At 27.7% G+C, this 12696-nt stretch overlaps 2 protein-coding genes across 6 annotated transcripts in view; one reads left to right on the top strand and one right to left on the bottom strand.

Annotated features, from left to right (window-relative positions):
• Positions 1-10532, top strand: part of LOC100880685 (uncharacterized) — a 55176-nt gene extending 44644 nt beyond the window's left edge. For all 4 annotated transcript variants that reach the window (XM_076538259.1, XM_076538277.1, XM_076538268.1 and 1 more), the window contains 7 exons: positions 3706-3899; positions 5631-6258; positions 7254-7414; positions 7504-7659; positions 7774-7906; positions 8356-9200; positions 10044-10532. In XM_076538259.1, the coding sequence (XP_076394374.1) occupies positions 3706-3899; positions 5631-6258; positions 7254-7414; positions 7504-7659; positions 7774-7906; positions 8356-9200; positions 10044-10178 (2252 nt within the window). In that variant the 3' untranslated portion in view covers positions 10179-10532. The remainder of the gene's footprint in view (positions 1-3705; positions 3900-5630; positions 6259-7253; positions 7415-7503; positions 7660-7773; positions 7907-8355; positions 9201-10043) is intronic.
• Positions 10533-10578: 46 nt separating this feature from the next.
• Dlc90F (dynein light chain 90F) lies at positions 10579-12691 on the bottom strand. 2 transcript variants are annotated; one of them, XM_012288404.2, is made up of 4 exons: positions 12560-12691; positions 12276-12327; positions 11036-11201; positions 10579-10916 (listed from the first exon to the last, which is right to left on the bottom strand). In XM_012288404.2, the coding sequence occupies exons 2-4, from the start codon at positions 12297-12299 to the stop codon at positions 10768-10770; spliced, it is 339 nt and encodes a 112-aa protein (XP_012143794.1). In that variant the 5' UTR covers positions 12300-12327; positions 12560-12691; the 3' UTR covers positions 10579-10767. The 2 variants fall into 2 exon arrangements, with proteins under 2 accessions (XP_012143794.1, XP_003704685.1); XM_003704637.3 differs by lacking the exon at positions 12560-12691 and having other exon boundaries at positions 12276-12557.
• Between the last annotated feature and the right edge of the window lie 5 nt (positions 12692-12696).

Here is a 12696-nt window from a genome sequence, read left to right as displayed (position 1 = left end):
AGTATACAATATAATCATAATACAAATAATTGCACATAAATAATTTAAATAACATAAAAATAACAATTGGACTATGAATATGAACACAATTTTATTGCAGTTCATTAATTTTGCGTTCTTCGTATTTTCTTAGCTGTATTTTTTTTATTCTTCCGCGTTACTCTGTACATTGCTTTTATTGCATACAAATTGTATTTTTAAAATATATTAAATAATTTTAGTGTTTTTTTTTTTTTGTTCTCTTATATTTATTGTATATGATTTCTTCCTTATTACATGGTAGTTTAATATCATGATAGTTTAATAATTAATATTAATTAATTATTAACTTTATTCATAAATTTTTCTTTATAATCAATTGGATCTTGATTATATTTATATGTATATTCGGCTGTTAATTGCCAATGAACCTCTTGATCACCATTGATTTTCCCGTTAAAATTTTATAGTAATCCAGAGAATCAATTGAGAATCTGTTTTAGAAACATCTGCTATTATCATAAAAATGCCAAGAAGTTATTATTAATATGCACATTTTTGCTTTCTGGGTAATATAAATATGTTATCTATCTTTGTATGACGTATCAGTGTGAGATATTGTTATACATAAAATTTTTTATAAACATATCGAAACATACTTGAAGTGAAGACAGTTACGTTGCACAGTTAAATAATTGCATATCAAGTTATTAATTTGAAAAATCGAAAGATTGACACGATTTGTTGAAATAAAGTACCATGAAATAAGTTCTATTCTGTTTGAATAGAATATTCTTGCTGAAAATAATTACACATACCGGCACCTGATATTAATAACTTTATAACTTTTATGTAAATATAAATTTGTTATATCGGATGTTGATATGAACCACTGGTGAGGAAACTAGGAATAAGGTGGTGAAAATTAAAAAATTGAAGAACTAGAAAATATTATTTTTAAATCTGGTATTTAAAAATTTAGAATTTGGAAAGTTAGAAGTTTAGAAATTGTATTCCTTACATTCAAAATTTGGAAATTGAGCAATTTGGAAATTTAGGAATATAGATGACTGTAGATAAATGTAGCTGATTTAGAAATATAGACTTGATTCATAACGTTGAAAATTGGTAATTTGGAAATTTGGAAACATAGTTACATATATATTTGAAAATTTCTTTTTCATTTTATAATAATATTTAAATATTTCTCAAAGCAAAAGAATACAATAACTGTGAAAATGATTCATTTTAATGTTTAAGGTTTTAGTATATCTTTAAAATTTAGATTTTACTGTTTAATGCATAAAAAAATAAAATCAATCGAATTTATTGAGGGTGAATATAGATAATAACATTCTTTATCGCGAATTTTTCGTGGCTTTCTGTGGGTGCTCACGAAACATCTTGAGCGGGACTCGAACATTCGCGGAATCTCAAGCTTGTAGATTTCTTCATGTGAACCTGAACGATTACGAGATTAAGTTTTAAACCAGAAACCCTGTCGAGATCACGATGAAAAAATGAAACTGGTTCCAGAACCGATAAGGAAACGGAATCGCATTCACTGAAGTTTCAATAGATGCAACGGCTCGTTCATTTCCTCTGCTTATGTTTATCAGGAGCGTTAGACAAAATTTCGCAACTGTACCTATTATGTAAACACGCAAAGTGTTTTTCAGAAATAGAGGGTGGACGATTTCCGTTTCCTGTGTAATTACTAGACTGGTATCAGGTTATTTACAATTACCGTTATTTTAAACTTCAATGCTTGTTTTGGACTAAAGATTTATGCATGATTTTATAGACAGAGGAATCATTTGCGACTCTTGATTTTTAACATTCTTAAATTTAACAATTTATGAATTCAGAAATATGTAAAATTTGGAATTTCGGAATTTGTAAGTTTGAAATTCGTGATTTGGAATTCTGAGAATTTGAAAATGTGAGAAGTTTGTGATTTGATAATTTGAGAATTGGATAATGTGGTGATTTGGAGATTTAAAAATTTGATAATTTGTTGATTTGAAAAATTAATAATTTGGTGGTTTTAAAAATTAAAAAATTTAAAAACTTGATAATTTGATAATTTAAAGATATAAATATTTGGTAATTTAAAAATATACAAATTCGATAGTTTGATGATGTAAAAATTTTATGATTTGGAACTATAAAAATTTGATCATTTAGAGATACAGAAATTTGATAAGTTGAATAATAAGAATTAAAAAATTTTTATTTTTGAAAGTTGTAAAATGTTGATATAGAATATGTGAGGTATCCTAGGGCGAGGCAAAGAAAGCCGAACAAGCACAATGTTTAACAGCATTTTGCTTATGTCATGCAACGTTCAAATCATCCTCTATATCTTTGAGATAAATTCGACTTTATGGTAAGTTAGGTACGGTTGGTGGTTATTCTATGGTTAGTGGATAGCAACTTAACAATATATTCTCATTCCGAACCGTCGATTTTAAACAATTGTTGATCATATAATTTGACAGTTTTCTTTTTTAAATTCTTTATTTTTATTATTCTTCGTTACTTTATTTAAAATTTGTATTACTTTATTATTTTGTATTGCTTAAAATTCTTTACCACTTTATTCCTTTTTATTACTTAAAGTTATAGTAACTTTTCACAATATGTTATTTTTAATCGTTCCTTCAGCTGACGTGGTTGTATCTATGTAAAAAAGAACTCAGATATTAATCCGTTCAAAAGTGGTTATCTCGAGCAAAATTTTATAAGAAAATGGTTGTCATATAAAACCGAAAGTTATACAAATTATAAACTTCTTTAACTTTTTCTGGCGATAAAATGAAAACTTTTGTCCAGTACAGAATGTTCAGCTTATTTTCTTCATTTCTATTTGCACGATCTTGAAAGTTACAATTATGCGTGTTATATAATTATACAATTGATACGTGCTCTCGTACAACATTAAAGAATATATGGCATTTCGTTCAAAAAACTGAAGGTCACCTTTATTTCTCAAAAAGTAATACGAATATAAACAGTCAATATAGATCACCGTGTTGCTAAATTGTGAATAAATTTTTGTTAAGATGAATTGCTTTAATCCCCACATATGATTTGTTCGGTAGCTGCGTCAGTCAAACCCAGTTAATTATTACTGGAATATTAAGATAAATCAAAATTTATCAGTATTTATCAGAATTTAACAGTAATTTTAGCAGTAATTTTACAAACCGTATTCATATGGAACTCAAAATTCAATCCTTGTGCAAATACCATTTGTATATATTTCTTTTTATTTCAAGAGAAATTTATTTGTCCACTTTTTTAAGGATTTGAAAAGTTATTTCTTTAATCTTAAAAGTGTTCTTTATTAATTTTGAAAATGACTTAAATCCATTTGTGGTCATGAAAACATTTTTTGAACAATGTTTATGATATCAATTGGATTGGTACATTATATATGTACACTTAGAATTATAAGAACATCAAACTATCATGTTATCAGTTAGCAACAGTTTTAAATAGATTAAAACGCAACATCTTATATATCCCGATATTAAAATAAAATAATTTTGGACACTTTCAAAATAAACGGCTCATGTACGAAATTAATATGTATTGTATGATACCCTACTTATTTAGTATCTGCGATATTTAATCGAAACTAAGATATTAATTGGTTTAAAACATTTGCGGCGTACATGTATATGCAATTTCATGTAATAAAAAGCTGTAATTGATGAATAGTGCGTGTACCATGGAGCGGATACAGCAAAGCAGACGTGGAAAGACAGTATGTACATTGGAAACGTGGTGTAGCTATGGACTTGTATGATTTTCCACCATTGCTGAACAACCTACTGGAAGCTGGACTACAATTGGATGCGAATAAAAGAACATTGGACATGAACAGAATGCGCAGATTTCTTCAAAGATTAGAGGTTTGTTTTTTTTTTAATGAAAATAAGACGTTCATTTGTATAAATAATTTATTTGCACACATAATTCTTAAGTTCAGTTTGATTTTATACCTCATCATGTTTGCTGGTTTATCCTTTCGTTACTAACGATTATAGTATGTCAGGGAGCACATTTTTGTAGAGATCAAATGAAACTGTTAAAATTTTCAATCAGTTATGAAATAACAATCACTTTTGTACCAAAATTACCAAAATCCGCTAAGCAAAAATACTACCTATTTCATTTTTTATTGGATGTTTTATTTGTTGTCAAACATTTTGACACTAAAATTTAAAAAAAAATCAAAAAGTTACTTCAGTTTCTGATCTGTAAAACCGTTATTATACTATAATAACAAACATTATGAAATTAATTATTATTATTATTATAAAAGTGTGGCAATGACTAGCTTCGACAAATATTAAGTATGACACAATTTTATAGCAAAGAAACTGCATATATTGATATTTATCTTACGGTCATTTAAAGCTTTAGATTTATTAAAAATCACTAGATGGGCCTTCCAATAATAGCTTGAATTTTTAACGTTGAGTAATTGTCAAAAACACTATTAAGTTAATACGCAATTAAACAGTTTCCTGACAACAGAACAGTATAATTAAAATAATAATAAAAGATCTTAGAGTAACGTGCTGCAAACTTTATTCTATAACTGATGTGGCATATGTTATAGTATTTTTATATCATCAGCTTTCGTTCTGAATTCGAACATTTAATATCATTATTTTGACCTAATAAGATTTAAACTTCTTAACGATTTGATAATTTCTCTCAGCTTAATATGAAATTAAGTATGCTATCAAGGCCGCATTTATTCGAAGGCGTATTAAACTGGTGCCTCAATTTATTATATGTGTCCACATTTTAAAACGTTTCTCTTCTTTTCAAGTCAGAGAAAGAATAGTCAAGTTAAAATTACACAGTAAAATACTTATTTTTATATCTTTTAAATTTATTGTATAAAAATTAAAAGTTAGAAAAGGAATAAAAAAACGTGTGATTGATGTCGAAGTTAATGTAAGAGTATAAAACTAGTATAAAATTCTTGCAAAATTTCGAAAAATTAATACAAGAATATAAAACTATTTAAAAGTATAGGACCACTATTAACTCAGAAAAATTTATTGACGAAGATAAGCAATTTTTAACAGGGATAAAACAAGAAAATGACTTAATTATAAATTCGTATAAATACGCTGGTTTCAATGTTGGAATGAATACAAAATTATTTAAAATGCAACTTGTACCAAAGTAAAATAAGTGACACATTGTTATTAATTAAATAAAATGTAACAGACTCAATTTAAATTTGAACTGGCTTTTTTTTATACTTTTTTCTTAATACTATAATTTTTCTTAATAATATAAATAAGTTATTATACAAATGTCGTATTTTATATTTAATAAACTTAAAAACAGAAACGTATTTGAATTCAATTGACAAAAATGAATTTGCTTTGAGATTTTGTAATAAGGATGCGACTAGGGCCTCCAAAAGTATAGATGCAGTACTAATTTTTAAATTGACATACCATCACTTTGACCAGATAAAGGTTGAATTTCTAAATGATTTTATAATTTTTGCTTTATATGAAATTAAGTATCCTAAAACTTTTAAATACGGGCTCTTCAGTCAAAATTTATGTCAAATGGATTACAAAAAATCATTATACTATTTCTGACATCTCCAGATGCAATACGAAGACGAGGAACCAGTGTACATCGACCAGTACGCTAACAACAACAACGATACTGGAAAGACTTTCGTTCTTCCCGTGACAAGATCTCCCTCCGTGATCTCTAGAAACAAGAGTTCAAAAGTAACTAGAAGTATTTCAGCGAAAATTCCGGAATCACCGACAAAACAGTATTTATACCAAAAACGGTCGAAACAAAACGGAAACGTGAAAGCCACGACTCACATCGAACAAGTAAACTTTTTTGGCGAAGATGTTAAACCCATCGCTAAGGAAAACCTACAGAAAAACATGAATATGCTTTGTGCCACGCAAAATAATTATAAGAAACATAACTATTCGAATTGCAACTTAGAAGCTTCGGATATCGGTCCGAACGATGAAGCTAACTCGGAGGAGACTTCTCAACCTTGGAGCAGCACTTACAAGAGGGTAAAAGGACCACAAGAAACGGTGGAATCCAGGACCACGTCGGTGTACTCGTCACCGTTGTTGGATTCCACTGATGACGAGTCCTTCAAAGACGCGAGAACCAATTTGAAACAGCTGAAGAAAGTATTGGCGAACAGGAGGGAACATTTCTTCTACGGCAGCGATTCGTCGCACACCTCCGCGGAAACGAGTACGTACTGGAATTTATTTTTTAGTCCTTTGAATAAAAGTTATTCCTGTACACACTGCCTGACCATATTTATCCATATTTGTTGCAAATATAATATTAACAGAAATATTTTATTTACAAACATTACATAACAAAAAATGGTCTTACAATTTATACAGTGGGATGTTTGATATCGGTTTAATATAGAAATTTTTCGTCGATCTTGATGATCCTGAAATGTACATTCCTCTGCATTTGATTAAACACTATAATATGTTTCCTATAATATTCTCTACTATATCTTAAATTAAAAAATTATATTTTTTTAAGTCAAGTTTTATATTAATAAATTATATTTTTCTTTGATGGAAGTATACTCATTTGGTTTGAGGAATCACATATTTAATGATATATATCATTTAGACATATAGTGTAGAGATATCTATCTTCTGAAGAAAAAGACACGAACCTTCTTGCATTACCTGAATAACATCTCGTTTCTGAACTGTTTCCACGTAACTGTCCACCCCGTTTTTGTGTTCATCTTTTGCTTAGTAACGGATATAACACCGAGAAGATACATCGGAAAAAGTCGTGACGAAGAAATATTTATAGAAAGGAGAAATAGCAATGCAACTTAGCTCCGAAGTAATAAAGAATATTGAAGTATTATAAGAAAAGTATTCGAACAAATATGTCGCGAAAATAAACAGAAATGAATTTGTTATTCGTTCATACTAAAAAATAACGAAACCTGTATAGAGGCACCGTTAAAAGAGCTTTAAAAGTATTTTATTAATTTCGGGATGAACATAATCTCTTATATTAAGTACTCCTATAAATAAATGCGCAAAGTTTAAATATTTTAGAATTTTAGACCTTTATGAAATTTTAATAAGTGTCCTACAATTTTTAAGCAGGAATGTATACAGTTTATACTTTATTCAATTACTAATCTACAAGTACTAATTTATGTAATTCTTTAATAAAATTTGTTTATATACGTGTTGCCCTAGGTTTAAATGACAAAAACAGAATACTCGATGAAACAAAAAGTAAATCTTACGAACCACATAAGCCAGCCAGCCATAAAACTAGCTTCGAACCAAAATACAATAAATGTCCCAATCAATACGACTCTACTTATATAAAATCGTCTTCGCAACAATGTCGAAAGGTATGCTTTTTTTTACAAATGTTTCTCCAAGAACTTTATCGAACCCGTCTTCAAATGAATGATTTTTTATTACCTTTTCATTTTTATAGACTCCTTACATGCACACACCTGAAAGTATTAAAGATGCAATAATTCAACCAAAAGTATTAAATTCAGATCCTCAAAGCTTTTTTGAAACTTCGTTATGGAGGAAGGAGAAATTAATTTGTTTGTCCAAAATGCGGAAATCATATTCTGATGAATCAGTAAGTAATTATTATAGAATTACTATAATAATTGTAGATTTAAAAACACATTAAGTGAATTTTAAGAAGAGAAATTAATAAATAACTGCAACTATGATTTTCCTTTTTTTACAGCCACAATATCCTGCGCAACATGCGGATGATAACGAAACAGTTTCAACCGAAACTTTTACCATACCTAGAACGAGCGAATCGATTTTTTCAGTACAGGGCGACAATACTTATGTAGTAAATAATAAGCTAGAAGGTAATACATAAATCCATATATCGATATTTTGATTTTAAAATAAGATGAAGCTAGTACTAGTAAATTGTTTGTCACATTCGCTGCGGATAATAGAGCTGACGTCATCCATCTAATTTAAGTAACCCTCATTCTAATCTCAATTAATTATAACTTTAACTTAACCCAGCTTAACTTAACCTGAATGGTATTTTTACCATATTTTTTACTGTTTATACCTCATTTTAGCTTTGTAAAGCTAAAAGAACGTAATTGCAAAAAATATATCTTGTTTTTCATTCATCTTTGAATCAAAATAAATATAGACCTTAGCTTTTTATACATGCGTTTTGTACATGACAAGTAGTAATTTATTTGTCTTTCATTATGCTAATCTCATAAGAAAGATATTGTAATTAGATTATATTTCTTCAAAATTTGTAATCTTTTGTCATCTTTGCTCTAATGATTAGCCTCTACAACGGAAAACGACCAAGAAAAATCGACGCAGATTTCTGAGAATGCAAGCGATTCAGCCGAAATTTCGAATACTCACAATCAGATTGAATCATTGCAAGTTTTGAAAGATGCGTTGGACCGTGCCACAAAAATTGTACGCCCTGTTACTCCGAACACCGACGATTCTTGTACATCACTTCCATTTAAATCTTATCAGGAGTTTGAAGTCGAAGTGGACAATGGCCAAACATGCAAGTCTATGTTTGAAGAGTTGTACGATTTACATACGAACAAAGACAATGAAGAAATTAAAATCATTGAAAGATCAACAACGAACAACGTATCATTTTTGTTAAATGAGAATATTTTCAGCAGTAACATAGACAGTAACGTAGATCAAAACAAATCTGAAAACGAAATCACTGTCAATATTATTAGTCACGAGAAACCAAGTTATTCCTATGATGCATCGTACGGTAGAAGTTTCATCTGCGAATCAATTGCTGAAGTGTCAAGCGAGTTTAATAGCTCGTGCAATGATATAAAGTCGAGTAAACTAACAGAATCTTCGAACGATCAAATAACCAATGTTGAAGAAGATAATTCCTTAGAGACTGTGCAATCAACCGCGGTCACGATCGATATCAGTGATGTTGATGCTCAGATAGAAATAAAGGAAAACGAGAAGAAATCAACGGAGAATTTTGATTTGATGTTCTTAAATGATACTCCAAAAAACAAAAATTGTAAGTCGTGTCATCGAAATGCTTTACCAAGGAGACGTTCTTTACCAGCAGCGTTGAGTCAATTGAGATCAATGAATAACTCGGCTTTAGGGAAATTACCTATACGCAGAGGGGTAAGCACTTCATTGAATACATTAACTATGAAGTACTTTATAGACTGTAATTGTACGGGGTGTTCCGGTATAACACAGTTAAAATATAAGTTGAGAATGTAAAATAAAATTTTTGAAGAAAAACTTCCATGGATGCAGTTAGATGGGAGAACATTAATGGTTCATCAGATTCGAACATAGCGAATAGTGCAAACAAATTATCAGTTTTAAAAATAGTTCTTAATTATCTGACTAACTTGAAATTATCAAGTTCTATACTCCCAAATTCTCCAATATTTAATACTTTAAATTTCCAAATGACATTGAATAAGCAGATTATCTTATATGTACAGCGATATCAGTCGGCAGAAGTCAACCGAGTGCGTTTGTACCCAAAACAACTATTTTTGATTTCCTAAAAAATGAAATAATATTCAAAAACATTTTATTCTACATTTTTATCTTATCTTTTCGTATAAAATTATCTCTTTCATATATGGCGAAATTACGTATATATTGTATATACTGTCAGTTGTTTTTACAAATTAGCTTTTTTTAACTTTTTTATTATTTCACATAATTTACTTGAGCATTGCATAATTTAAAATTTAAGTTTATTTATATTATTTTTGTATTATTATACGCATATTATTTTAAATACATTAAAATTAATATTAATTTATATACAATTTGCAACATTACGATATTTGTATAAAAATTTAAGTCGAACATGATTTTTTCCCTTTTCAAATGAAATAACTCTATACATATAATTAAACCGAATTTTAAACTACGTTAAACTTATACATAATACAAAATCGTTTGTTTTTTTATTGTGAAATGTATATTAAAATATGTTTACAGGATGTTCCTGATAATACTATTGAAGATTTATATATAGATGATGAATTTGGCGACAGTTTAAACGTAAACATGGTTTTATTAGACGAAGATTTATCGGTTGACGAAGATTTCTTACTTAAGATGACAGAGCTATAAAATACTATGGAATAATAATTATGGTTTACCTTATTTGAAGTATTGCTAATAATTTATTAAATTTCATACATAAACATAAAGTTCCAATTATAGTTGGAATAATCAATACTAAAGATCAAAAGCATACACATATTTCGTGTTCATTTACAAAAAAATATTCATATATTTTGCAATTTAATATATATCAGTTAATACATGACTGTGTATTTTTATGTTACGTAGAATATATGATCAACTACTACAAAGTACTGTAATAATTAAATGCAGTAATATTTTCATGTAAAACATATGTGTAAATAATAAATAGTATCATTTATATGAAACATACAACACAATAAATCATTTTAATATTAATCTTTAGTTCATGAACTTATATAAATACTACAATTAATGAATACAATTTAGTATTTCAAGCACTATGTATTTGCAATATAAAAAATACATAATATTATTGAAAAGAAAAAGCTATTATGAAAAATAGATTCCATTTTTCCTATATCATACTTGCTATAATTTATGCAACGTATTAAACAAAAGTTTAGTATTTTTCTTTAACATCTGTTAGAAACAGTTAGTACACTAATATCAATTAAATTGCCAGGCCAAATACAGAAACAATACAATACATTGTTTTATTTTCCCAACGTACTGTACAACTTCCATCAGTTGCATTATCCCAGAAACACGAGCTTGCTGTATGCAATCCTGCTCCATTTTTCTGCATGATGGTGCAGGTAACTAAAAGAATTTTAAATATGTAAATTAAATAAAAATTGAAATAAAATTAAGCAATTTAATTTTCTATGCTACTAGCATACAGTAAAAAAATTAATTTTCTTAAATGTAGTAAAACTCACCTATATATTTATATGGTTTCTGAAGTTTTGTAAGTTTACCCAAACATCCTTCAACAACATTCGATGCCCACTGATTTAGTTTATTATGTTGGTAAGCATTTCCACCAATATTCATTTCAATTGCCTCTTTAATAATTCTACTTACATCATCCACCACAAACTGAATCTATAACAATAAAATATCAAAAAAATTATGTAAATATTTAACTTTCTTACCTTGCATTTTACTGTATAAATAATAATTCACAAAAATTATTTATTCTTATGAATAAAATTAATCAACACCTTAAATTTCAAATTATTCAAATGTTCAAACTTTAAGAGAGGAATTTAACAAATTAAACATGCAAGAATCTTGTAACTTTGAAACTACTGGAGATACATATATGACTTTTCAACCACGGGAAAATAATGTATTATCTCATTTTTAACAATTAAATTGTACATTGAACTTTATTGGAATAAATGGTTTTTGAAATAGTCAACCTGTTTCGTACATATACAAATTACATAGTTCGTGTAAGACTTCTAGCGCAGAATAATGGTATCAAGTTAATCAGCTCTAATTTAATCTATGACATGAAAAAAATAAAAGTTAAAAAATATTTGTTTCCATATTTTTCATAACAAATTATTAGCATATTTAAAATTTGTTATATCTAAAATTTCAGTTAAAGAAACATTTTTTTATAAAACTTTAGGAGGATATAGTTCGGAGTAAGTGCATTTTTGATACATATATATATATATATATATAAGGCAATTTTACCTTCTTCTGAGTTATACATTAAGCTATTTTATTTTTTACTACCAATTCTAGAGTATTCTGTATAATTTATAGACATAATTTAAACTTGCATATAAAAACAATATTGCTGTAACTTTCTAGTACCTACCCGACTATTTTATAATCCATTTATTCAAAGCACATTGTGTAGTATGAAAAATAAATTCCATTGAAACTTAAATATTACAGTATCTAATTGTAAAACAATACATAGGTAGATTTATATTAATTACTAACAGGAATTTACCAAATCTTCTAGAAATTTAAAAGAGATAATTAAAGTTAATTCCTGATTCAAACAAAATGATTTATATCACTCAAAGGACTGAAGAATTTAATATAAAAAACGTGTAAAATGTTATTCTTCCAAAAAAAGTAGAATTTAAGCTGTTATAGTAAACTATAAACTGTTAGGGTATTTAAAAATATTTTCAGAAAAAAGTGAATACTAACCTCTTCTTGCATATCTTCCATCATCTTGACGAATTTTTTAATAAATTGGAAACTAATAAAAAATTTGTATATCAAACCAAAATTTTATTTAAACGATTAAAGTATGGCTTTTTTAATTTATATTAATAACAAATATTATATTATTTATATCTTTAGTAAGTCGGTGCACAGAAAAATTATACACATATTTTCTTATATCTTATCTACTAATTAAGAAACACTAATATAAATGAATTAAGCAATATATTTCATTTCTAAAATCTGTCAGAAAAAATGTTTGCTACCTTCAACGAACAAAATAAATTGATTATTACAAGTACTGTCACCGTGCTGTCACCTACTTGACACTGCAGCCAACTGTAACTACCATTGATAACTGACATTTATTCAAATACCATATATGCACGTTATATGTGATATC

The sequence above is a fragment of the Megachile rotundata genome, chromosome 1, assembly GCF_050947335.1.
Source record: "Megachile rotundata isolate GNS110a chromosome 1, iyMegRotu1, whole genome shotgun sequence".
NCBI lineage: Eukaryota > Metazoa > Arthropoda > Insecta > Hymenoptera > Megachilidae > Megachile > Megachile rotundata.
This window is presented reverse-complemented; position numbering and strand designations above follow the sequence as displayed.

Bases quoted from the DNA above. Each gene is read 5' to 3' on its own strand.
- Dlc90F (XM_012288404.2), bottom strand. From the start codon at position 12,299: ATGATGGAAGATATGCAAGAAGAG. The intron at 11,202-12,275 runs GTTAGTATTCAC...TTATTGTTATAG, and splicing joins TGGAAGATATGCAAGAAGAG to ATTCAGTTTGTGGTGGATGA. The intron at 10,917-11,035 runs GTGAGTTTTACT...AAATTCTTTTAG, and splicing joins GAAACCATATAAATATATAG to TTACCTGCACCATCATGCAG.